The sequence below is a fragment of the Orcinus orca genome, chromosome 10 (genome assembly GCF_937001465.1).
Source record: "Orcinus orca chromosome 10, mOrcOrc1.1, whole genome shotgun sequence".
Classification (NCBI taxonomy): Eukaryota; Metazoa; Chordata; class Mammalia; order Artiodactyla; family Delphinidae; genus Orcinus; species Orcinus orca.
Window position 1 is genome coordinate 6942728 of NC_064568.1, and position 25864 is coordinate 6968591.

Here is a 25864-nt window from a genome sequence, read left to right on the forward strand (position 1 = left end):
GCACGATTCTTTCATGTGAGCTCTGTCTTTTTAAATGTTTATCTTTTTAAAAAGTGTAATGGTGGGACACCCCTGGTGGCACAGTGGTTAAGAACCCGCCTGCCAATGCAGGGGACACGGGTTCGAGCCCTGGTCCGGGAAGATCCCACATGTCGCGGAGCAACTAAGCCCGTGCGCCACAACTACTGAGCCTGCACTCTAGAGCCCGTGAGCCATAGCTACTGAGCCCGCGTGCCACAACTACTGAAGCCCACGCGTCTAGAGCCCGCACTCTGCAACAAGAGAATCCACCGCAATGAGAAGCCCGGGCACCGCAACTAAGAGGAGCCGCTGCTCGCTGCAACTAGAGAAAACCCACATGCAGCAACGAAGACCCAACGCAGCCAAAAATAAATAAATAAAATTTATTTTTTAAAAAAGTGTAATGGTATTTAAAGTTGACAAATCTGTAAATAAGAATAGAAGCGTATTATTTACGGATATGGAGGTTACCACCACCTGAAACAAATGAGAAACTGTGCATAGTGATTGCCCTGAAAGAACGGTGTAAGAAGATGCTCCCCACTTGACTACCGCCCATGAAATCCTGGGTCTCACTCAGTAACCGCCATCACAAGATGCCATCCTCCATCAAGAACACTCGGAGGCAGAGTGATGGGGAACTTAGTAATGGAGGGACTCAGCAACTCCACCTGAACCCTGATGAATCTTAGTACTGAAAGGAGGGCAGTCTGCTGCACTCCTCAGGCTGTGAGGCAAAAGGAAGTACACAGAACCACCTAACTATGATTCTAATCAAGTCTCAAGGGCTGACAACGAGGGCACAGGAAACAGGGGGAACAGAGAAACAAGTTAAGGATACAACAAGATACAATCAGAAAAATCCAGCACGTGAGTCCCCCACAGAAGCGACCCACTTTATGCAAAAATGCAATGCCAGGCAGAAAGAAGGGGGGAGGGGCGCAGTGAGAGAACCAAAGTCTTCAGAAACATGTCACCTTGCTTGCATCTAGTTTCAAACGAACCAACTTTAAAAAGTAATTTTTGAGACAATTTGGGACATGTAAATATGAAATGGGTATTAAATGATAATAAGTAATTAAGAAAACTAAATTCTATGGGTGAAATAACAATATCTGGGATTTGCTTGAAAATACACAGACAAAAATGGTTTGGGGGTTGCAAAAGAAATAAGAAAAGCATGATGTTGATAACTGATGGGATGGATGAATGGAGATTCCTTATATTCTTTTCTTGACTTTTGTGTATGTTTGAAATTGTCCATAATAAAAAGGACTTTTTTTTTTTTTTTTTTCGGTACGCGGGCCTCTCACTGTTTTGGCCTCTCCCGTTGCGGAGCACAGGCTCCGGACGCACAGGCTCAGCAGCCATGGCTCACGGGCCCAGCCGCTCCGCGGCATGTGGGATCTTCCTGGACCGGGGCATGAACCCGCGTCCCCTGCATCGGCAGGCAGACTCTCAACCACTGCGCCACCAGGGAAGCCCCATAAAAAGGACTTTTTAAGGAAGTGGGCGTCCCTGAGGGCAGGCCAGGGAAAGAGGCCTGGAGTAGTTGCTAGGTGCTGCTACGTTTTCTAAGCCAAGTATGCAGATTACTTGAATTAAACATTTTAATTAAAAAGAAATTAGTCAAAATCAACAGTATTATTAAAAACATTTTTTTGTTGTTGTTAAAAACTAAAATAGAAGCAGTTGAAGTTTTAGGGCAAAAGTTAACCCCTCCCCTTATTTCAACTCTCCAAAGGCAACCCCTGCTAATAGGCTGGATTATATTTTTCTAGAGTTTCTGCTATAAAAGTCCACAGTTATAATCACTTTAGTTATATACAATAATAATGGCAAGCAATCTCCTAAGAGCTACTAAAATAAGCGTAGTAGTAATAATAGCTACCACACAGAGGGCTTACTATGTTCTAGTCACTGTTTTAGGCACTTCACATAGTATTTAATCTTCACTAAACCCTATCAGGTAGGTACTATATTAGCCCCAGATAAATAAGAAAATATAAGATGCAATTTGTAAATTCATTCATCTATTTAGTACCAAAGACGGGATCACACTATATATACTGTTTTGAACTGGCTTTTTTCTCACTTGCAGATATCTCCCTGTCAGAACATATACGTCTCTCTTGTTTTGCTTTTTCTAAAATAAGAATGTTTATGTCAGCTTTATTCAGAATTGCCAAAACCGGGAAACAACCCAGATGTCTAGCAACTGGTCAATGGATAAACAAATGGTCGGACATCCACACAATGGAGTATTCCCCAGCAGTACGAGGAATCAACCACTGATACATACAACATGGATGAATCTCAAAGGCAGCACGCTAAGTGGAAGGAGCCCGAAACGCACAGGCACACGCTCTATGATTCCACTTACATGACGCTCCAGAAGAGATGGAACGACACAGACAGAAACTAGATCAGGAGTTGCCAGGGCCTGGAAGGGGGGAAAGGGGATTGACTATAAAGGGACGTGAGGGAATTTTCTGGAATGAAATAAATATTCCATATCTTGATCGCGGTGGTGGTCTCCCGACCATCTACATTTGGTCAAAACTCATACCATTTTTGTATACCTCAAAAGTGTGAATTACACCTTGACAGAAATAAGTGCATACGTCCACACTGAGATCCCCACACAAAGGTACCAGCAGCTTTATATGTACTGGTCAAACGCTGGAAACACCCTACACGTCGTCAACAGGTGAATGGACAAATGGGGGTACATCCATACACTAGAGCATCATTTGGCATCTAAAGAAATGAACTCCAACACACAAACAGAGCATGGGTGCATCCCACAAAAACTATGCTGAGTGGGAAAAGCCAGACAACAAAAGGGCACACACACTCTCTACGGTTTCCTTTACAGGAAACTCCAGAAAAGAGAAACTTTGGTACAGTTGTACAGTGACAGAAAGCAGACCAATGGCTGCGGGGGACGGCAGGGTGGGGAGGGGTGAGAGGAGGGTGACAACTGAGAAGAGGTAACTTCTGGGGTAGTGGGCATGCTCATTATCTTGATTTGGTGACTATTTCACAGATAAACACAAATGTCAACATTTATCATATTATACACTTTACCCTCATTATAAGTATTTACAAACATACTCATAAAGCTTTTTTTATAAATAACTTCATGGTGTTCCATGGTGTGTATGATCATATCGTCATTTTTTTAACCGCCTCCCAATTGATAGATATTTCACTTGTTAGCAATGCTTCACTACCATAACTAGTGCTACAACGAACATCCTCGTCCCTCTGTCTTCCTTACTTGTATGCATTTCCCTAGCGTACAAGTGAAATTGCTGCATCAGAGGGTACACACATATTAAATTTTGATGGAAGCCACCCAATGACCTCCAGAAACACTGCAGCCATGAACACTCCCGAGTGTGGAGGAGAGGCCAGCTCCTCCCACCCTGGACCCACTTGGCCACAGCTTTCATCTCTGACTTGAATTTTAATTTTTTGCACAATGAATTATAAGTACCACAACAAGAGATGATGGGAGACCCTATTTGGGTCCAGAAGAAGAGAAAGAAACTAGATTAAAAAAAATTATTTCCTCCATGTTTTTAGAAACCATTTACCAAAAAGGCCTTCTGGAAAGTTTCACCTAAGTGTCTCCAAAGGCTCCTTCCCCTGTGACATTCAATCCCCGGGTGAATGTGCTGGGTAATACATCTGAAGAAAACTGTCGGAATATGAGAAATTGTCCCAAACTGCCCCGAACCACATCTGAGCTGACCAAACCGACCTCTCTGCAGTACCGGGGGCCTGGTGCCCAAAAGGGGCAGAGCTCTGGGAATTCAGCAAAGGGACAGGTCGTGACTGTCCGCGTATAGGGGAGGTCTTCAGCTTCCCACCCCAGGGTGAAGGGGATGCTTTTGGAGCCTAGTCACAAAAAAGCCAGCTGCTCCAACGGCCTCCACATCAAGTCAGAAAAGTGCTCCCCTCTCAAATTAGTGAAGAGGATTAGGGCTTGCACAGGGGTCAGAGCTCTGCAGAAGACATGGGTTCAAATCCCAGCTCCGCCATCTCGCTGGGGGTCATAAGATACGTCTCTTCACCTTGGCCTTAGTTTTCTCATATGTAAAATGGGGATGGTAATAATAATGATGATGAATCCGTATGATTGGACTGTCATGAGAATTAAACAGTCAGGAGAGCGCTGGGGTTAAGAACTCAGGATCTGGGCTTCCCTGGTGGCGCAGTGGTTGAGAGTCCGCCTGCCGATGCAGAGGACGCGGGTTCGTGCCCCGGTCCAGGAGGATCCCACATGCCGCGGAGCGGCTGGGCCCGTGAGCCGTGGCCGCTGGGCCTGCGCATCCGGAGCCTGTGCTCCGCGACGGGAGAGGCCACAGCAGTGAGAGGCCTGCGTACCGCAAAAAAAAACAAACAAACAAACAAAAAAAAGAACTCAGGATCTGCAGTCCAGCAGATGTGACTCAGAATCTCGACTCTGATACTTAGTAAAGCTGAGATCTCAAGCAAACCTCAGAGCCTGCTCACCTCATCTGTAGGTGAACATAATGACTTTATCAATCTCATGGGGATTCAGATGACCTAGAAAGGTAATATATGTAAAGTGCCAAACACAGAGTTGGGCGTGTTGTTATATTTTTGAAATGACACTATACACACGCACACGTATATTTGAATGACAGTTCTTATAAACATACAAAATGGAAATTATTGTTTTTATTATCGAAACCTAAAAGGGCTGAAATTAACTTTCACCAATTTAAAGACAAACACTAGGACTTCCCTGGAGGTCCAGCGGTTAAGACTCTGGGCTTCTGCGGTAGGGGACATGGGTTCGATCCCCGGTTGGGGAACTAAGATCCCACATGCTGCATGACGCGGCCAAAAAATTTAAAAAATAAAGACAAACGCTATATGATTGCCTGACATGCAGAGAGAAGACATGGATTTCCCCTAAACATTCTAAACTTTCTTATCATGAAAAAGTAATTGTTGCCTGGATGGTGCAGGGGGAAGGTTACAGCTACTTTGCACAAGTACAAATCAAACCCTGGACTGAGGCCTCGTTAGCATCTGTAAAATGGGTACAGTGGAGGTCCCTGCCCTCCCCACCCCTTGACCCCTCATAGCTGTGAGAAAGAAGTGACTGGTTCCCTTACCAAGTAAACTGGGCTCCGGTTGTCGTCCATCGCGGGGATGCCAGTGAGGACCTCAGCTAACACCTGTGAGAACACGGAGTTAGCACGGTTCACACACACATGCACAAGTTCACCCAGGAGCTTCTGGCCAAGAAAGAAGTTCCTTCTCAGGAACAAATTCTGAGCTCCAGGCCTGGCTCTGGCATCTGCCAGCACAGACACTTGCCCAAAATCTGGAACGTGGGATTATCACTAAACACCTCCTCCAGCTAAACACACCACCCAGCTACTAGGAGAAGGTTTAAGTTAATTGATAGCAAGGTAGGGAGGATGAAAACCAAATGTGTGTGTATTACCATCAGACAGATAGACAAGATACAGACACACACACACCTCTCTCTCTCTCTATATATATACATATATACATCTATCTGTATACACACACTATATATACTAAAGATATTTTCATTTAAAACCCATCAGGAATGGTAAGCAGGCACTGCTATGTTAATCTCAAGAAAAGGAGGAATCCATGTGCAGACACCTATTCTAGACAGAAAATCTCGGCAGGATCTATAGCACGTTTCATCCACAGGCCTTTATTCACATTATTTGTTCATTAATACATCCATTTAAGAAAGGAGCACAGCCCTGAGCCAGTGTAAGCCACCACAAAATTGACAAACTGTGATCTGTATCTTAATAAATGGGAAACCTGCTTTGAACAGAAATTCAGCAGCGATAACAGCACACTGGCTAAGGGGTCTCTAGTCAGACAGACCTGGGTTCAAATTCTGACTCTGTTCCTTACATGCTTTGGTGATCTTTGGGCAAGAAACTAAAATCTGGGGACTTCCCTGGCGGTCCAGTGGTTTAGACTCAGCGCTTCCACTGCAGGGGGGTGCGGGTTCAATCCCTGGTCAGGGAACTAAGATCCCACATGCCGCATCTGAGCCTGTATCCTTATGTGGTACGTGGTGATCTAGTGGTTGTAAATATGAGGCAGTGGGTACTCCATCTTAGTGTCAAATCTCCCTCCCACAACTTCTCTCAAAGTCAGAATGAGGTCACATCACTGCCAAGAACTCCTCCACCCAGAAAGGGCCTGCAGGGTTACTAACAGACTGGCACTGGCCAGGAGGGGGCAGCAGAGGGCACCCCTGTAGCTGGCGGAGGAGCCCATGGAAAAGGGACTCCGGCTGGGGTCCTGCCAAGGCAGGAGGGAAGAATAAGAGGAAATAAATAGACAGACATTTCCTCTGCCTCTTCCACAAGGCAAGCCCTGTGCCAGGCCTTTTACAGAGGTTACTTAGCGCTCACCAAAAAGAACACTGACCTACTACGGTATAGCACGGAGAACTATATTCAATATTCTGGGATAAACCACAATGGAAAAGAATATAAAAAGAATGTATATATGTGTATAACTGAGTCATTGTGCTGTACAGCAGAAATGACCATAACGCTGTAAATCAACTATACGTCAATAAAAAAATAAATTAAGAAAAAAAACACACAGAGAAATGCAGTGTTCCCCACAACAAGAACCAAAGTTCAAAATCGTACCATCCATCAGTGGCAGGGCTGAGAAAAAGACTGAAGGGAGCCAGTAGGCACTCACTGAATGAATGAATGAGTGAATAGGAAAGTCAATTGTTGCATCAGGAGCTGAGTTAAAAAGTCAAGAGTAAACAGAAATCAAGAGTGAGGGTGTGAAGGCAGGAAGAATAACGGTAACCACAATAATAATAATCACGTTGACCTATGCAACATACTCTGCTAACCAGTTTATATATGTTATCTTATTAATCTCCTTATGTATGAATACCCCCATTTTCCAGAGGACAAAACTGAGGCCCAGAGTTATAGGTGACACCCTAGGTCACACAGCTGAAAGTAACTGAGCTGGGACTCAAACCCATGCTCTTAAGCTCTACCTTATAAGTGCCTGGCAGCCTTGGGCTTCAGTTCCACTGGTTCTTAAAGGAGCAGGAGCTTGGGCTGGCCCTGCTGAGCTTCACTGAGCCCCTCGCAGTGGGGCTGATGGGAGCGAGGAGGGGGAGGCGGGAGGGAATTGGGGGACAAGTAAACCAGAAGGGCCGATGGGCTGGGAGACAGAGGGAAGCAGAATCTGGTATGCGGAGGCTGGGCTGAGGGCAGAAAGTGGCTCAGAGGAAGGGCATTAGTGGGAGAGGTAGATGGACAGACTGTGGTCAAAGAGAGGAAATACAGAGTTTAAGGCTGGAGAGGAAGAGAGAAGGCAAGGTCCAAGGTGCAGCTGTTGGCTCCTGGCAGAGGTCAGCCAGCGACTGTCACTTTTCTCAGCCAGCATTTCCCAGACCAGGATCCACAGGTGTCTGATGCTTAGAGATACTAAGAAAACAAGGTTCCATGGTCAAGGGAATTTGGGAAACATTTTGGGAAGAGGTTGCCATGGAGACCCTTTCAGAAAACAGCTTAGGAGTGAGCAGTGCCAGCAAGTTAGGGTCACTGAAGACCCTCAGCAAGTTTATAAGCCAGTCCTGACGGGGGGGTGGAGATTGGGAGCCCACCTCCATACCATTGCTGGGTGGTGGTGAATTCACAATTACCAGATTAAAGGCTATTTACCATATGAAAGGCTCTTGTTAATTTTGTGGTAACTTTTTTTTTTTCCTGCTTAACCTTGCTCAACCCAGCATTTCTCAAACCTACTTAAACACATCAAAACCCTTTAAACACATCAAACCTATTGAGATCTCAGGGAATTGGTATTCTTTGGAGACTGCTACACTCAGACCATGAACTCCTCGGGGAGGGATTGTGTTTTAGTTACATTTACATTCCAAGTGCCTGACACACAGTACTGAAGGACAGCAGTGGTGACAAGGACAGAGGTTGGATGGGTAGATAGATACTGAATGGATGGGTGGCTGTTGCCGATGAATGGTTGGATAACAACTGGACTGATGGACGGATGGACAGATGGACAAAACAGATGGATGAACAAACAAGAACAAACAGACAACTGGATAGATAATTAGATGGCTGGCTGGATGCGAATCAGGGAAGTCAGGAGGTACCTTTAGCCTATTGGAATCTGGACACTCATGGGGCGGGGGCCTTTACTTCAAGGGTTGGCAAACTTTTTCTGTAACAGGCTAGATCATAAATACTTTAGGTTTTGTGAGCCACAAACAATCTCTGTCACATCTTCCTTTATTATGATTGTTGTTGTTGCTGTTATTATTCAATCTTTTATAAATGTAAAAACTAGTCTTAATTATAGGCCATAGAAAATGGCCATTGGACTGGTTCTGACCTGTGTGCCATAGTTTGCCAACCCCTGCTGTACTTGGTGGAACATTTCTAAGAGCCTCTATTATGTGCTTACAAAGGAGCCATGGGAAGGACAAATGTGTACAGGCCCAGATCTGAGCAGAGAGGGAAGTTCTTACTATTCCACAGCCGAATATGTCCACTCGCTTTGTCAGCTGCCCCACCCTGATGAAATCTTCTGGAAGGTATGCAGTGGAGGCCTGGAAAAGGCGGGTCTTCATCGTGGTGTATTTTGACTTTTTGTTGACAGGACACCAGTGAGCCATCGAATGAGCCAGCTTGGGGGTGAAGTTTTGGTCCAGCAAGACATTGGAGCTGTGGGAAAGAAGGCAGAGAGAACCCTCTTGTTTTGAGGTAGACAAGAAGAGGTTGCCATGGAAACCCTTTCGGAAAACAGCTTAGGAGTGAGCAGTGCCAGCAAGTTAGGGTCACTGAAGACCCTCAACAAGTTTATAAGCCAGTCCTGACAGGGGGTGGGGATTGGGAGCCCACCTCCACCAGCAAATGGGGATGGAGCTAAGATTAGTCCTGCTGTCCCAGAAATGGCATTTGGTGGCCAGACAGGTGCAGCCATCCTGATCCGCATGGATGTCAGCCCGGATCAACCTCAGCCTGCCAAGCCCAGAGGCTGTGCCGCCTCCATCTCTTCAGAAGCTGCTCCAACCCCCAGCTCCGGCCCAGCTGACTCACGTCTAAATGCCAGCATCCTTTGGGACTGAACCTGCCCAGATCACAGGGAATAAGAAGAGCAATAAAAATATTCTTGGAGGGCTTCCCTGGTGGCGCAGCGGTTGAGAGTCCGCCTGCCGATGCAGGGGACGCGGGTTCGTGCCCCGGTCCGGGAAGATCCCACATGCCGCGGAGCGGCTGGGCCCGTGAGCCATGGCCGCTGAGCCTGCGCGTCCGGAGCCTGTGAGGAGAGGCCCGCGTACAGAGAAAAAAAAAAAAAATTCTTGGACCGTGGGAATGAACACTCTTAGAAAGTACTCCAGAGGAAAAATTTAAAATTTTTAAAAACTAAGCTTCAAGTATAGAAATATTCAAACTAACCCCAAATGGTTTTTAAAAAGTAGACACAGAGAGCAGTTCTCCTAGGTTCCCTTACCCTGCTGCTCTCCGCTCAAGCGCCCCCTTTCAATAAAGCCTTTGGTTTTGTCATAAAAAGTAGACACCAATTCCAATATCCACTATTAGGAGTTTTTATGTAAATTATGGGCAAATACCTTCAATGGAAGACTAAGAAGTCATGAAAAATGATGACAGGCAATGTGGGGAAATGTTTACCATGTTTAACTCATGGGGAAAAAGAGAATATGAATTGGTAAACGGGTAACGGTGCTATCTTAGGGCTGAGATGTCTGTGTGGGCAGGGGTGGGAAAAAACCCAGAAAAGTGGCGGCCAGCTGGTGAGTGAGGGCAGCAGGGCCAGGATGACCACCTGCCCTTTCATTTCCTTTCTTGCTATTACAATTGTTTGTGCAATCAAACAAAAATCAGGGGGGAGAAAAGAGGAAAGGGCTTCCACTTGCCAAATGGGGAGAGAACTCTGAGGAAGTATGAATTCTATGGTTTCGAGTTCAGTTTTGCCAGATCTTCTGGTATCTTCTGGAATCCCTCTCCATGCTTCCAGTCTTGGGAGCACGTTACTGATATGCTGGGGTACACACCTAACTTGCATCACAGTATCTGTGACAACAGATGCACAAGCAAGAACGGGTCTCCAGGACTTCCCTGGTGGCGCAGTGGTTAAGAATCCGCCTGCCAATGCAGGGGACATGGGTTCGAGCCCTGGTCCGGGAAGATCCCACATGCCGCGGAGCAACTAAGCCCGTGAGCCACAACTACCGAGCCTGCGCTCTAGAGCCCGCGAGCGACAACTACTGAGCCCACGAGCCACAACTGCTGAGCCTGCATGCCACAACTACTGAGCCCCTGTGCCACAACTACTGAAGTCCTCGCTCCTAGAGCCCGTGCTCCGCAACAAGAGAAGCCACCACCACGAGAAGCCCGCGCACCACAACGAAGAGTAGCCCCCGCTCGCCGCAACTAGAGAAAGCCCGCGTGCAGCAACGAAGACCCAACGCAGCCAAAAGTTAATTAATTAATTTAAAAAAAAAAGAAGAACGGGTCTCCGCAAAGAGCCTGAGCAAGGAGCTCCAAAGCCCAGGGAGCCTGGCAGACATGGCCCACAGCTTAAGGACCTGATCCAGACCAGCTGCTGGAGGGGAAGTGAAATACAGCAGGGGAGTGGAGGGCTTGTTGGGGAAATACCAACAAGCTTTTGGGGGAAATACTTTTGTTAGGGAAAGACAAACGTGGAGACAGGCAGTTCATGCTGACAGCAATCAGGGACAGAGTACAACCCAGAAACACTGATGTTCGAGGGTATAACAAAGAAAGAAGAGCCCCAAGAGAGGCAAGGAAGGGAGAGAAAGTGAAAGAGAAGAGAGACAGAGGGAGAGGAATGGGACCCAGGAGTGTGCGACATCTCATCCCTGTAGCCCAGCCCTGGGCGGGGCCCAGCCCACCTCTCTCACCTCTTGACGTTGCCATGGATGATCTCCAGGCCATGCAGATGCTCCACGGCATGAAGCAGCCCTGAGCAGATGACGACACGCTGGGGCCAGGGGAGCGGGTCCGAGCCACCCTAAGAGAAAGAAAAGGAGGAGAAAACAGTCACACATATGCCTTTGTAAAGTCCCAGTGGCAGGGTCCTGGGCTCCTGTCTCTCCTCCAGCCCTCATGTCCTCTGCAACAGGGCTCGGCCAGCATGGTTTACTGGCAGGGTACCGGTTTTGACATCAGACACATCTAGGTATAAATCCCAGCTCAGACATGCACTAGCTGTGTGACTTTGGAAAAGACACTCAACGTCTCTGAGCCTCTGCTTCATCAGATATAAAATAGAAATGTTAATCCCTATGCTTTAGGGTTGTTGTAAGGATTCAAAGGAGTGAATGGTATGCCCCTAGCATAGTGCCTGTTACACAGTGGGTGCTCAAAAAGCAGAAGTTATTTTTATCATGACTATCACGTGGCAGCTCTGGAATTCTTCTCTAGGAGGGGCTGGTTGGGAGAGGAGCTAGGGAGCGCACATGGGCGGATTTTATAAGTATTTGGGGAGATCTCACAAGAGCTGATGGGGATTATCGGTGGTCTAAAGCCCCCTACCTGCCACTGAATGTCCAAGCAAAATCACCTCTTATGTTTTAGGTCATCTCTTAGGTCCCACAGCCTCTAAGAACTGGCCTTGCTAATGGATTTCTTCTAAAAAACTCTGGAATCTGGAGCCACACAAACCCAGTTTAAACTCTAGCCCTGATACGTGTCAGCTGTGTTCCTTTGGGTAAGTCACTTTGCCTCTCTGTGCCAGAGACTCCTCTTTTTGAAAATGGGGGAAACCTCCAGGGCTGTGGCAAGGTCCGAAGGAGATGTGTAAAGCCATTACCAAGGTGTCTTGCACACAGTGAGAGTTCAGCAAAGCTACCAATCATTATTACACCATGAATAACTGCTTCGTCTGGTCCCTGACAAGGGAAGCAATAATTCTGTTGCAGAGTGACTTTTTACCCTCTGTTTGAGGATTTTATGGGAAGGAGGCTTGTCTTAAAAATGGTAATTTTAATAGATACAGCACTCACATAGTATGACCTGCAAAAGGTCAAAAGGGTGTGGAATAAAGTTTCTCTTCCAACCTATGCTCCATCTACATAGTTCTCCCCAGAGGCAGTCAAGGCACCAGTTTCTTGTATCTTTTCTGAAATATTCCATAAATTCACGAGCAAATAGGAATTAACTAGAATAGCATTTTTTAATAAAAATTTGCCTCCAATTTCCATACTCAGTTAATTCTTCTTCTTGTCCTATTGCATTGGCTAGCACCTTCAGAACAATGTTGAATAATATAGCACTATGGGGTACCTTTGTCTTGCTCTTGACTTAAATGCCTCTTGTCAAAAAACATTTTAAATAGGTTTTTACCTGAAGATGTTTAGCCAGATCTTATCTATCTTGGCCCACCTCCTCTTCTCGAAGGGTCTCTCGAAGGCCCTCTCGAAGGCCCCTTTCCCCTCTGGACTCCTAAAAGTCCTTAACCCTGATTCTCCAACTGGGTACTGCCTAATCCTGTTCTTTGACCATGACCGAGCCCCTTACCTGACCCTGGAGTCTGTCCTGTAAAGAGCCATTTGCCATGTATGGGTAGATCAAGCTGTAAAACTGTTCTCCAGTGCAGAGGCCCAGCAGAGGTAAGACATTGGGGTGGCAGCATCTGAAATCAGACATCAGTACAGGGATGAGGAGTCAGACGGAAAGAATAATCAAAGACTGCTCCATTTCCTACCTCCTAAACCTCTTCTGCCCTCTCCACCCCCTGAGGCCACGAGTAACCTCCCAGGTACTGAATGCTCTAAACCCTGAGAGCCCAGCAACAGGGTAGAGATGACAACTGCATGCCCTCAAGGAGCTTAAAATCAAGTAACTCAAAGTACATGACACCCTAACCACCCGTCTTCCAGAAACAGAGGCTTAGAGGTTAAGGAACTTGCCCAAGGTCACAACTAGCAAACACTGAAGCCAGGACCAGATAGCAGGTCTGTTTGACTCCCAGGATTCGGGTTCTTCCCCGAAATCCTCTTCTGGTGGGTTCCGAGTCACTGTTCCCTCTTGACCCTCTTCCCACCTCTCTGACTGCTCTTTCTTGGCCTTTTCCACTAAGACCCTCCTCCTTTGCCTTCCCCTGAAACTTGAATCTCCCTGGCTGGGCTCATCATCTTGTTTTATAAGCTTCTCCACCAGGAATCTCTCACCCCTATGAGGAACACCCCCAAATCTCTCATCTCCAGGCACATCCCACACACCAGAACTGACTGTCAAATTGCATCCCAATGTTCCAGGTGAACAGCCTAGACTCAGCAAGTTCCAAACCTGCTTCTCTGCCCACAGTTATTTTCTCAACCAAGGGCACCACCATCCATCCAGTTTCCTAGAAACCTCCTCACCTCCCCCATCTAATTAGTCACTGTTTACTGTCATACATAGCTTTCAATACACCCCCTTCATTCTCCCCTCCTCTGCCTTGGGTCCGACCCCAGTGAACCCTCCCCAGCACTGTTGCAACGGCCTCCTGCCTGATCCCTTGGCCCCCCTCCAATCCCCCCAGGCCATCCTACTGCACAATTTTCACACTCAGTAGAGTTATTTACACTTCACTCTCCCCACTGGACTCCCCACTGGCTGTGTATTCTTCATGTCTGCACTCCCTAGAACAAAGAAAGGCCCTGACTGACGACTCACATTTGCAAATCAATGAATGAAGGAGTGACTACCGACTCCAGGAAGGCACTATGCCAAGGTGGAAAGGGAATCAGATTTCCCGTTTCCATTAAGTGTGTCTGTGTGTGGATAAGTGTGTGTGTATATATGTGTGCATGCGCACGCGTGCGTGTGTGTGTAGTCATGCATATGTATGAAGAGAGAAAGGATTAAAGAAAATATATCAAAATCTGAATACCGTAGTAGTTACTTATAGGTGCTATGGAAAATTGGTGATTTCTCTTTTCCTCTTTACAATTTTCTTTATTTCTTAAAATACTCCACAATCATCACACACTGCCCAAGGCTACACACTGGCAGAGGAACTCAGACAGTGACTTGCCAGGTTGAATGACAGCTGGTGTCCAGCACACTGCAAGGGTCTAGTATGTGCGTGTTCAATCCATCAGGCAATGATGGCAGAGCCAAGATAAGTGTCCAGGTATCCAAATGTCCTCCCCCTCTCTTTCCCAGTCCCCCCCACCAAGCTCTGTGACGGGGAGGCTCACTTTACTTCAACCAACCACATTCCAGCTCTGCCACTTACTAGCTGTGCGATCTTGGACAAGACACTTAACGTCTCTGTGCCTCAATTTGCCCATGTGTAAAATAATGTGAAAACAGTAGCCATGTTACAGGGGTCTTGTGAGGATTAAATGAGCTTACATAAAGAGAATGCTTAAAACGTGCCTGCCACATAGGAAGCACTATATACAGGTTAGCGGTCATCACTATCAAACAAAGTATTTTCCAAAGGGGAGGCTTACCTACGACAAATTTGTACCTCTACCTGGAAGAATTTTTCAATTGATCCTGGACCTGAACAGGGCACCTGTGGGAAAAGACACTGAAACATGAAAATCTAGCCTCACCATGTAGTCTCCACCCCTTACTGGAAACCAATAAGTGCCCACCTCTCTGAGCTTCTTGAAGATGAATGGAGTGCCGAGCCTTTGCCCTCTGTAGATGTCAGCAAAGGTCCCCTCACTGATTTTGTGGTTTGGGTTGAAGTTATCAGTTGCCTGGACCACGTCCACCTCGCTCCAGAAAAGGCTGTCATCAGCCAGGCTCAAAAGTGTCTCCTGCTTAGGAATGGAGGTGCTGAAATCCTGGGAATTCAGAGAGAAGAGACTGAGATTAATATGGAATTAATATGGAAAATACTATTTTCCCTACTACCTCAGGGACTCTCAGAACAGCAGAGCTGAGGGGTGAAGGGGATCATCTCATCCAGTGAGGAGGGATGGCAAAAAGGACAGATCCCAGCTCTGCTTCTAACTTGCTCCGTGACCTTGGACAAGTTGCTTAACCTCTCTGAGCCTTCATTTCCTCATCAGCAAAAATAAAGATAACCATAATACCCTGGAGGGTAATTTTGAAGATTAACTAAAATGTGAGTATTCCCGGCCCATGGTGGAGGTTTCCTTTTTTTTTTTTTTTTTTTCCCCAGTTTACAAAGGTGAGCACCAAGGGGGTCAAAGAACTGAAGTGAGTTTACACGGCGGGTCGATGGCTGGGCTTGTGTCCCCGGTCCTGCACACGGTATACATGCCGGGAAGCAGGACACAGGTTCACATAACCTGTGTAAGCCTAAGAAAAGCAGCTCTGCATCAATCCCTTTTCTTCTTAAAAATAGGTGTACATAAACTTCCATTTTTTTTAAGTTATATGTGCTCTTATAAACAGTTTTAGATAATTAGAGGGGAGCTAATTATACATGATCTCATTATCCACTTAACTGCTATTAAAGTTTAGTGTAATTCTTGTCAGTTAGATACACGAGAATTTATTTTTAAAAATTGGGACCATGCCGCACCCACCGTTTTGATTTCCAGTGTTTTCTCTAAACGTTATACCATGATCATTCTTCCAATTACTAAATCATCTTTGAAAATGATTAATTATTAAAAAATAAATAAGCCTGCTTAAGTGACAGTCCCTTTTATGCAAGAGCTCCACTAACCAGACCCATGTAGCACTGGCTTCCCTGCCAGGCACTCTGCCCAGGACACCTTTAGGGGCCCACGAAAACATCTTAACGTAATTTCTTTCGAAGTCTGAGGAACAAAAATGAACTTTTCAAGTTGAAGAAAATGTTTTAATTTTTAATCCAACTTGGATTATGTTCATCTTTATACCGTTGCAGTCATAAAGTGTAATTTTAAGTAATATTTTTAAATGAAAGAAAGGGCCTAGAAAGGCAAAAATGCTTAAGATTCACAGAAGTCACTTGTGACCCTGGACCCAAATCATTAAAAATTCAGGATAACTCCAATATATTTTGTGTTGAAAAAAGGTTGAAGGGGAGGCATTTTGACTACTGCAACCAAGATATTTTGGGAGGAGGAAGATGCCAATTATCAGCTCTCATTTAAATACAAATAACGGAAAAGCTCATTAAAAACTACAGTGCACCCTCTCCCCGCCCCTGATTTACTGAGGGCCAGCACTGAGAGTCTTAGAAGCTCAGAGCAATTCAATGGGCCTCGTTTCTCCCCTTCATCCCGACCCCTAACCCCCAAACTGTTCCCGAGGAATAAACACGTTGCATTTCTGAGAGAGGGTCACAGCTGGGAGCTACTGCTGGGGGGCAGAGGCTTTACCTTTGAATCGGATGAGGCTGGTAGGTCGGTGTTTACGGAAGGAGAGGCATCTTCAGCAGGGCCCCAGGGGCTAGCTCTGGCTGGAGCAGGCCCTGGAAAGGAGGGACAGTGGGTCAGGCCACAGCCACTGGAGGAAGGAGGGACAGGTCCCTGCCTGGTCCCCAGACCCAGTCAGTCTCTCATTCACTCCACAAACATTTTACTGTCAGTGATGACAGCTGCCATTTCCTGACACCACAGGCGCCAGCCTACCCGCTGCTCGAGCGTTACCCCGTGGAAGCCTTATGACAGCCCTGTGGGTTGGTCCTATACAAAGTCCCCGTGTGACAGGTGGAGAAAGGGAAGCACTGGAGGTGGCCACTTGCCCAGGGCCACGCTGAAAGTAAGTGGCAGAGTCGGCCTTCAAATGGAGATCCTTGGGCCTTCTAACCCCTACACTGTCCCACCTCCCACAAAAGCAGCAGAGAAGGACACAGGTGCGTTAGATACAGAGCCTGCCCTCCAGAAACCTCCACGGCAGCAGGAATGGCAATAACCAGCCTCCCAGGGCAGAGGCAGGAGAAGCCTGCCTTAGTGGGTTGGGAGATCAAGGAGGCCTTCACAGAGGAAGGAACACTTGACCTGAGCTTCAAAAAGGGGAAAACATTTGCAACAAGTAGCTATGACGTAGGGAGGGCACCGAGGCCGTGGAACCGGCCCACGAGGAGGTGTGGCAGCAGGAAAGCCCAGGCGAGCAGTAAACATTCCGGGCACGCTTAGTTAGCAAACACTGACAGCATTCCCAATGCTCCCCTAAGCTAACTCATTTCACGCTCATAATAGCCCCAGGAGAGAGATGCCAGTATCATCTACTCTTTACAGGTGGTGAAACTGAGGCACGGAGGGGTGACGCAACCTTTCCAAGGGCACCCAGTCAGTGGCTCCAGAGCCTGTGCTCTTAATCCCTTAGTGAATGTGGAAGATTCACAAGAGAGGTGCGGCTTGAAGAGTAGTTCAGGGTCAGGGAAAGTCAGGTTAAAGAGGCTGACGTGTCCTCACCAGGCACCACGTGAAGATTAATCTGAAGGCTAATGGGGCAGTCTGGGGTCTGCAGGTCAGAGCAGGTGCAGGCCGGGAACAAGACAGGCCACGTAGCTGACCCACATGAAAGTGGACCTGACCAGCAGCCTGAAGCTTCAGATGTCACCGTTGGAAACACCCAAGTGGCCCTACTGCAGGGCTGGCCTCTGAGTAACAGGGGGCCGGCCCTTCCAAGGGAAACTGACTTTGACCCAAGGGTTGCTGGCCAAATCCACCTGTTTCAAGTATTTCTGGCTTACCTCATCAAGAAAGGAGTGATTAATGTGGACCTTTGACCATAGAAAACGTTAACTCAGAATACTGAAAACAGCACCATGGTGAAGCTAGCATCAGCCTTCCAAAACTACTAACCAAGGCAGCTGAGAAAACAAAACTCACCTGACAGAAAGCCTGAGGCTCTTTCATCCTCTCAGAGGAGGGGCCCCCCTAAGCCTCTCTCCCTGCATTGTCTGCTGCTTCTAGAGTCTTTTGTTTGTTTGTTTGTTTTCTTTTTTTCACATTTTCCAGCATTGGCGATATTTGAAAGGACTACACTTGAGAAGGTACCGTGCTGGTACACCCACACTGCACCAGCAACCCCCAGAACGGGGTACTAACAACAAACACCCCTCCCCAAAATACACAGGTGCGCACACACATTCACACACACCCTCTTTGTCTCTCAGTGCACTACAACTTAAACTGACCTTTGGACTTCCCCGGTGGCGCAGTGGTTAAGAATCCACCTGTCAATGCAGGGGGACATGGGTTCGATCCCTGATGGGTTCGATCCCTGATCCAGGAAGATCCCATATACCACGTAGCAACTAAACCCGTGCGCCACAACTACTGAGCCCACATGCCGCAACTACTGAAGCCCGCGTGCCTAGAGCCCAGAGCTCCGCAACAAGAGAAGCCACCGCAATGAGAAGCCTGTGCACCGCAACGAAGAGTAGCCCCCGCTGGCGCAATTAGAGAAAAGCCCGCACACAGCAACAAAGACCCAACGCAGCCAAAAACATTTTTTAAATATATAAACTGAGCTTCAGGGTAAGAGCTATAGCTCAGACACGGGAATTAAACCTTTGGCAAAAAAAAAGGAAAAAATAAAACCAGAATAAATGGATAAAGAAGATGTGGCATATTTATACAGCAGAATATTACTCAGCCATAAAAAAAAAATTGACATAATGCCATTTGCAGCAACACGAATGGACCTAGAGATTATCATACTAAGTGAAGTAAGCCAGGCAGACAAATAGCATATATCACTTACATGTAGAATCTAAAAAAAGTGATACAAATGAACTTACATACAAAACAGCAATAGACCCACAGACATAGAAAACAAACTTACGGTTACCAAAGGGGAAAGGGTGAGGGGGAGATAAATTAGGAGTTGGGATTAACAGATACACCCTACTATATATAAAATAGATAACCAACAAGGATCTACTGTAGAGTCCAGGGAACTATACTCAATATTTTGTAATAACCTGTAGGGAAAAGAATCTGAAAAAGAATATATATATATATAACTGAATCACTTTGCTGTATACCTAAAACCAACACAACATTGTAAATCAACTATACTTCAATTAAAAAAATAAAAAGGTAAAATAAAAAACAAAATAACTAAAACCAGCAACGTGCTACAGACCAGCTGGCAGCCCTGTAACTGACCAGAGCCCAGCCGTTCACTTAAATCCGTCCGCGCGTCCGCATGCACCCAGGCCGTGCTTCCCGAGGCTGCTCCCACCCCGACTCCCCACCCCTGGTGACTGGGTGTGGAGGGGAGACTGCCTTGCAGTAAGGCTCCTGGCCACTGCTGCTCCAGTGGTGGAGGCCTCTGCCCTTGCCCTGCCTTCTCTTGGGCTCAGCTCAATACCCTTGGCCTGAGTCACCCAAACTGTGGTCACAGTCATCCATCTCCTAGGTGTGGGCCGTGTGTCTGTCCTGCTCCACAGTGAGTTACTTGATGTTTTCTTTCAATCCACTCCAGTTCACGTATTACATATTCAGCCTTGAAATCCCTAGGTTTTGTGCATGTGATATATTCTCTGCCTAACACCCGTGTTCCATGTACCACTGGGGACAGACACTCTACACTCTGGGAACTGCTGTTCCAGGCCAACTTGACTTCCCTCCTGCCTCTTTCCTGGAGTTCTGCTCTATCTGCTCTCCCCGCCCCAGGGCTGACCTCAGAGCAGGCTGCACACACGGTCCCTCATCCTCTCCCACTGCCCAGCGAGGCCAAGGTCAGCACTAGCCTCACACAGCCATGATTCTCTGGTCTGATCGATGCCTGGGGTTTGCTCTGGGGGCTGCACCAGGCGTCTCAGTGTGCGGGGATCGCTGAGGTCTGCTCTTGTGACACAGGAGGGCTACTAGGGGTGGTTGAGTCTATTTATCCCTGTGGTTTGCGTAGGGGGAGCGGGGGGCGGGGGGAGGGAGTGGAATTGGAACCAATACCGCAAGGCTGAGAAATCAGATAAGAACTAGCCCTTGCTTCCACTCATGGAAGGCCTGGGCCAGGGAAGACAGTGGTCTACACAAATGTCATTTCCAAAACACTAAGAGTTAACCCTTCACGGTGCCATTTCCCACAGAAATCTTTCTAGAACGTTTGCTTTCTCAAGCAGAATGCTGAGTTGCGTCACTGCAGGCAGGAACAAAGAGCACGCAATGTTTCTGCATCTCATTCGGGGTTTTCTGGCTCCTGCCCTGTGGCTGGCAGTGGGTCGGCCTCTACAGCTTCCCCATCTCTTTCTTGGTAGCAGACAGAACTGAGCTCAAGTCCTGGCTCTGTCATTACTAAAGATTTGACCTTGGGTGGGTTGTGCTTCCTTTCTTTAGCTTTCTCAGATGTAGAAAAAAAACCCCAAAACACAGAAATAGTCCATTCTTTGTAGAGTTCTTGTCCAGATTAAAAGACATGACATAAAGCACAAAGATCAGTCTCTGGTATATGTGGGGTACCAAGGCTGGTAAAACTATGTGTAGATTAAATCAATTCTGATGGACAGACGATGGCCTCTCCCATAGGTAAGGCTTTGCAACAGTTATTTCAGCCACTCAGAGCCCTTTTATCTGTTTTTGTTTTTGTTTTTGCGGTACGTGGGCCTCTCACTGCTGTGGCCTCTTCCGTTGCAGAGCACAGACTCCGGACGCGCAGGCTCAGCGGCCATGGCTCACGGGCCCAGCCGCTCCGCGGCATGTGGGATTCTTCCCAGGCCGGGGCACGAAACCGTGTCCCCCTGCATCGGCAGGCAGACTCCCAACCACTGTGCCACCAGGGAAGCCCCAGAGCCCTTTTATCTGAAATCTAGCTTTGAGAATCTGTTTAAGGAGGTGCTTAGAACCTGTCCATGGCTCATCTGCTCGTGTATTTTCCTTCTCCATGTCTCTCCCCACTACAGAGGTTAGGATGTGGGCTCTGGAACAATTCACCTGAGCTGAATCCCAGTCCCACCGCTTGCTCAGCCATGGAGCTCTGGCAGGCTATGTCTCCTTCCCCAGCTATCAAGAGCCCCCTCCCTGGGTGGTCTGGCTGATTCAGTGACAGGCGGCACCATTCCTCCCTGTGTGTGCCCTCCTCCCCAGCCACCTCTGCCTCCACGTTCTCCACTCCTACGAGATACTCAGCTGGAACTCTGGGCCCAATGGAACCTTGGGTTTTCCCAAGAAAAGACTGGCTTTGGGTTATCTGATGAAATTAATGATGATGCCCTTATTTTTAGTTTGGGCAAAGATAGACAGTCAACTTCCTGTCTCTGTCTACAGACTCTATTTATTGTCCTGACCTGTCTGGGCACATGTCCTCCCAAGTGCCATGCAAGAAAGCGGAGGGTGCAAAGTCTGGCGGAGACATAATGATGCTTGTTTTCACGGCAGCCTAAATAAGGAACCTCTGAAGAAGCTGCTATACCAGTAACCTCCTCCAGCTCCACCAGCACTCCCCTAGAATTTCCCTATTTTATTATTATCTTTCCCGTTGGCCATCGATCAGTATCCTATTAGCTTTAGGACCATTTCCCCTTATCTTTAATTGCCGATCAAAGTTCTGCTCTTTTGTTTTTTTTTTTAAACTCTTTAGCCACAGGAAATGATTTAGACTCCTTGGTCTAGGATTAACTTTCCAGACGCAACGTATCTGGGGTGCCTGGAATGTTCCTAATATCGGCTAACGTTTAATGAGCACCTACGTGGTGGCAACACCAAGGTGTATGATTCCTAACCACACACGATGACGTAGGCGGTTAGGAATTATTATTCTATTGTTATGCGCATTTTATAGATGAAGAAAATGAGGTGCAGAGAGGCTAAGTCATTCTCCTGCTGGAAGGGCAGAGCTGGATTCAAACACGGGTCCGCCCGATGCAAAAGCCCGTGCACGCGCCTCTCAGCCGACGCTGACCCTGGCTCTGGGAGCCACGTCAACGGATTTGGGAGGTTTCATGGATTTGGGGTCTCTTTCCACTCATGAGGCTGCGGGAGAGCAGAAGGCGGGCGGGGCTCCGGGGGAGAGGTGGGGAGGACGGCATCAGGAGCGGGTACCCCTCGGGAAGTTACCCGCTGGCTGAGTCCTTCCATCGTTTGGCAAACTGTCCCCCAGCCCTTCCCTGGGCACAAGGGGGTGGAGACAAAGCTGAAGCGGGCCGAGAGGCTGTGCGGTAGGGGTGTGTGCAGCGGTTGAGGATACAAGCGTTCAAATCACATGGCTCAGGTGCCTGTGCTGGGGGCTTGCGGAACCACAGGGAAAATACCTGGGCTCCGGAGCATATGACCTCGGCAGGCTGCTTAACCTCTCTGTGCTTCGTTTTCCTCATCTGTCAAATGGGGAGAAAAACAATACCAAACTCATACAGTTAGTTCAGGGTTAAATAGCTCAACTTCTTGAAGGGCTTAGAACAGTGTCTGACACATAGAAAGCCCCCAGTTACTGAGTTTGTTTTTTTCTTTTTACAAAAATGGGAAACTTCCCTGGAGGTCCAGTGGTTAAGACTCCGTGCTTCCAATGCAGGGGTCACAGGTTCAACCCCTGGTTGGGGAACTAAGATTCCCACCAGCTGTGCAGCACAGCCCAAAAAAAAAAAATTAATAATAACAATTAAAATACACCTCGCTGGGAATTCCCTTGTGGTCCAGTGGTTAGGAATCCACGTTTCCACAGCAGGGGTCACGGGTTCAATCCCTGGTCGGGTAACTAAGATCCCACATGCCGTGCAGAGCAACCAAAAAAAAAAAGAGGTAATAGACGGTATATATCCTTTTGTCGTCTGACATTTTAACTTTTTAAACTCAGTATATCGTGAGCATATTTCCATGTATGTATACAGACCTACATCATTGCCAGCAGCATTTTATTGTCACCACCATCTGTGGTTAATTTTGCCATCCACATTTGTTGTTTCCAATTTTTTGCTATTATATGCTGAACTAAATGTCTGTATAGATAAAACATTTCCTTAAATAAATCTTCTTTAAATTAAAAAATTAAGTTAAATTAAAATTACCCGGGCCTGGAAAGGTGGCTGGCCTCATGGGCTGCTCCGTTTCTTGTTCATCATCAGCGTTTCTTACAGAAGCTGCCAAAGGCTTTCCTGGCTTCACCGTATCCAAGAAGTCTGGGATGGAAGACTTGATTTCAGGAACTGATTTCCCTGAAATGAGGTGGGAAGAAAGAAAGCTATTATCATTCAATGAAGGGGGCTAGCCATCAACAGGCTGGGTCCAGAAATCAGAGACCTTGACCAGAGTCTTGCCTCAGCCTCAAGTTCATGATGTGCCCCCCGAGAGTTGTTTTTCCCTCTGGGCCTCGGCCTCCCCATGTGTAAGGTGTAGCTCTTGGACCCGACAATGGTCCAGCTGAGATACTCTGTCAGACACACCTACTTCCAGTCCTACCTGCTGTGTGACCTTAGACAAGTCACTTCCCTTCTCTGAGCTTGTTTCCTCACCTATGAAACAGAGAGATGATCATCATGATAACATGATAACATCTGCTTGCCTCCCTCACAGGGCTGTTGGGAGCGGGGAATGAGAGTGCAGACATGCAAGGCCTCTGCAGACCACACGGTTCCCTGAACACATGGGGAAGTCAAAGATCTCCACCCGGCTGAGTCCCTAAGTCGAGCCCCTAAATATAAAAGTACTGGCAGTCCTCCAGCTTCCCCTTCCAAGAGCAGTGGAGACATGTGCATCCTTCCCTGTTTTAGACACAGGAAGCCTGAAAATAGCAGCCACGTCAACTGCCAGCCGACACTGCACAATGCACGGCCAGGCCCAGCTCTGAGCGCAAGCAATCCTCCCCAGGTCCCTTGCTGCAGCCTGGTGGAGATGAGGACCCTGAGGCCTGAGCAGCTTAAGTGGCTTGTCTGAGATCACACAGCCTGGTCAGGCAGGACCGGCTCAAAGAGCCTGGGTGGAGGTCACCTGTTTTTCCAGAGTAATCACTTCTTTGCATTGCATTGGGAAACCCCAAAGGTGCCAGAGGGTGTGTCTCCACCAGCTTCCACAGAGCCTGCTACGAGTGAACCTGCTTCCTCTCCCTTCCCCCCACCACTGCCATTCTCTCTCCAGGATGGTCCCGGCCTCCAGCTCCAGTGGCCTCCAGAGCCCTCCCCAGGCTGCATCTTACTAAAATACAGACCTGGCCTCACCACCTCCCTGCTTAAAGCCTTTACGACTCCCCACTGGCAGGATAAGGCACACACTCTTCACGTGAGCCCTCCTATCTCCCCACTGCCTCCCAGACCAAATCCAAATTCTACAGCCCTGCATTCAAGGCCCTTCACCCTCTGGTGGTCAGAGGTGGACCCATGTTTGAGAACCGAAAACACAGAGGGCACTGAAGCCCAGGGAGGGCCAGCCCACTCGCTCACTCTCACGTGGGCACCAGGTGGGGCTGAGACAAAACACACGCTTCCAGCCTTTGAGTCTCCAGGAGCATTTATTCCAACAGGTAAACAGTGTCTCTCTCTCTCAACAAAACCGATCGTCACCACGGGACCAAGCACGGGACCAAGCTTCTCAAATCCGAGCTGTGGGACTAGAACAATATCAGCAACGCCTCAGCGAACGGCACTCCAGTGTGCACAGCACGACGCAGATTTATTTGGTTTTCCTGACGACCTCTGATGGTTAACAGAATTCTCTGCATTTTATTAGCATATTGAGGCTCAGACGGGTAAAATGGTTTGTCCCGAGTCAAACAGCTGATGGGATTCAAACCTGGGGCTGGTTTCCCTGTCATCCGGTCCGGCAGAACCACTCACATGGCCACTGTCCTCAGCATCCCTACTCCCCTCTGCAGGGGGGCCCCGACTGAGGAACAGCAGGACAAAGGGTACGAGCAAGTGAGGAAAGGCCAGAAGGCCGAATGGGGGATAGTGGGTGACTTTTTCCATGTTTCCTTTACTGACATACTGTTCTTTTAAATGGAACCATCTTCTAAAAGAAGTAGCAGAGCTTAGCGGTTCAGAGTCCAGGCTCTGACCTGACACCAGCTCCCTCACCTCCCAGCTGTGTTTGCTTTGGATAACTTCCATGAGACTAAGGGAGCTAGCACATGTTAACCAATGAGCTCAAAAGATGTGCACTTCATGGGTGGTGTTGTGATCATATTTTTAAAATACCGGGTCACCTCTTAAGCAGCCCAGAGCGGGTGTAAGGGGCGTAGTTCGGGAGTCTTTCCGTTTTCATTTAACACAACCCCGCATCATGTACACTTTTTTGTTGTTTTACTGTATTTGTTTTTTTTCATTGCGGTAAAATACATTTAACGTGAAATGTATCATCTTAATCATTTTAAAGTCTACAGTTCAGTGGCATTGCGCGCATTCACGCCGCTGTCCAGCCACCACCGCCATCCATCTCCAGAACTTTTTCATCTTCCCAAACTGAAACTCTGCCCTCATTAAACACCAACTCCCCCTCCCCACTCCTCCAGCCCCTGGCAACCACCATTCTACTTCTGTCTCTTTAAATGAATTTATTCATTTAAATATTTTGACTTGTGTGAGGTGTTTTTTTTCACTTTAACAGTAACTAAAAAGATGTATGTGGATATCCATGATATGGAGAGGTGTTAATATATTTTTTAATTGAGATATAATTGGCATAGAACATTATATTAGTTTCAGGTATATATCATAATGATTTGATATTTGTATGTACTGTGAAATGATCACCACAGTAAGTCTAGTTAACATCCATCACCACACAGTTACGAATTTTTTCTTGTGATGAGAACTTTTAAGGTCTACCCTCTTAGCAACTTACAACTATGCGAAGTACAGTATTGTTAACTCCAGTCACCACGCCGCACATTACATCCCCTGTACTTATTTATCTTGTAACTGGAAGTTCTCCCTTTTGACCCTCTTCACCCATTTTGGGCCCGCGCTCCACCTC

The 25864-nt window shown here is 47.4% G+C and overlaps 1 protein-coding gene across 2 annotated transcripts in view; it reads right to left on the reverse strand.

Annotated features, from left to right (window-relative positions):
* IRAK2 (interleukin 1 receptor associated kinase 2) overlaps nt 1–25864 on the reverse strand; it is a 58489-nt gene that overhangs the window by 8428 nt on the left and 24197 nt on the right. Inside the window, exons 1-9 of one of the 2 annotated variants that reach the window (XM_033437358.2) lie at nt 23198–24596; nt 22966–23112; nt 16391–16482; nt 14702–14896; nt 14555–14619; nt 12630–12744; nt 11012–11121; nt 8594–8789; nt 5178–5240 (exon numbers count right to left, since the gene is read on the reverse strand). In XM_033437358.2, the coding sequence (XP_033293249.1) occupies nt 5178–5240; nt 8594–8789; nt 11012–11121; nt 12630–12744; nt 14555–14619; nt 14702–14896; nt 16391–16482; nt 22966–23112; nt 23198–23231 (1017 nt within the window). In that variant the 5' untranslated portion in view covers nt 23232–24596. Of the gene's footprint in view, nt 1–5177; nt 5241–8593; nt 8790–11011; nt 11122–12629; nt 12745–14554; nt 14620–14701; nt 14897–16390; nt 16483–22965; nt 23113–23197; nt 24597–25864 lie in introns of those variants that run through there. The other variant, XM_004274827.4, reaches the window with a different exon arrangement.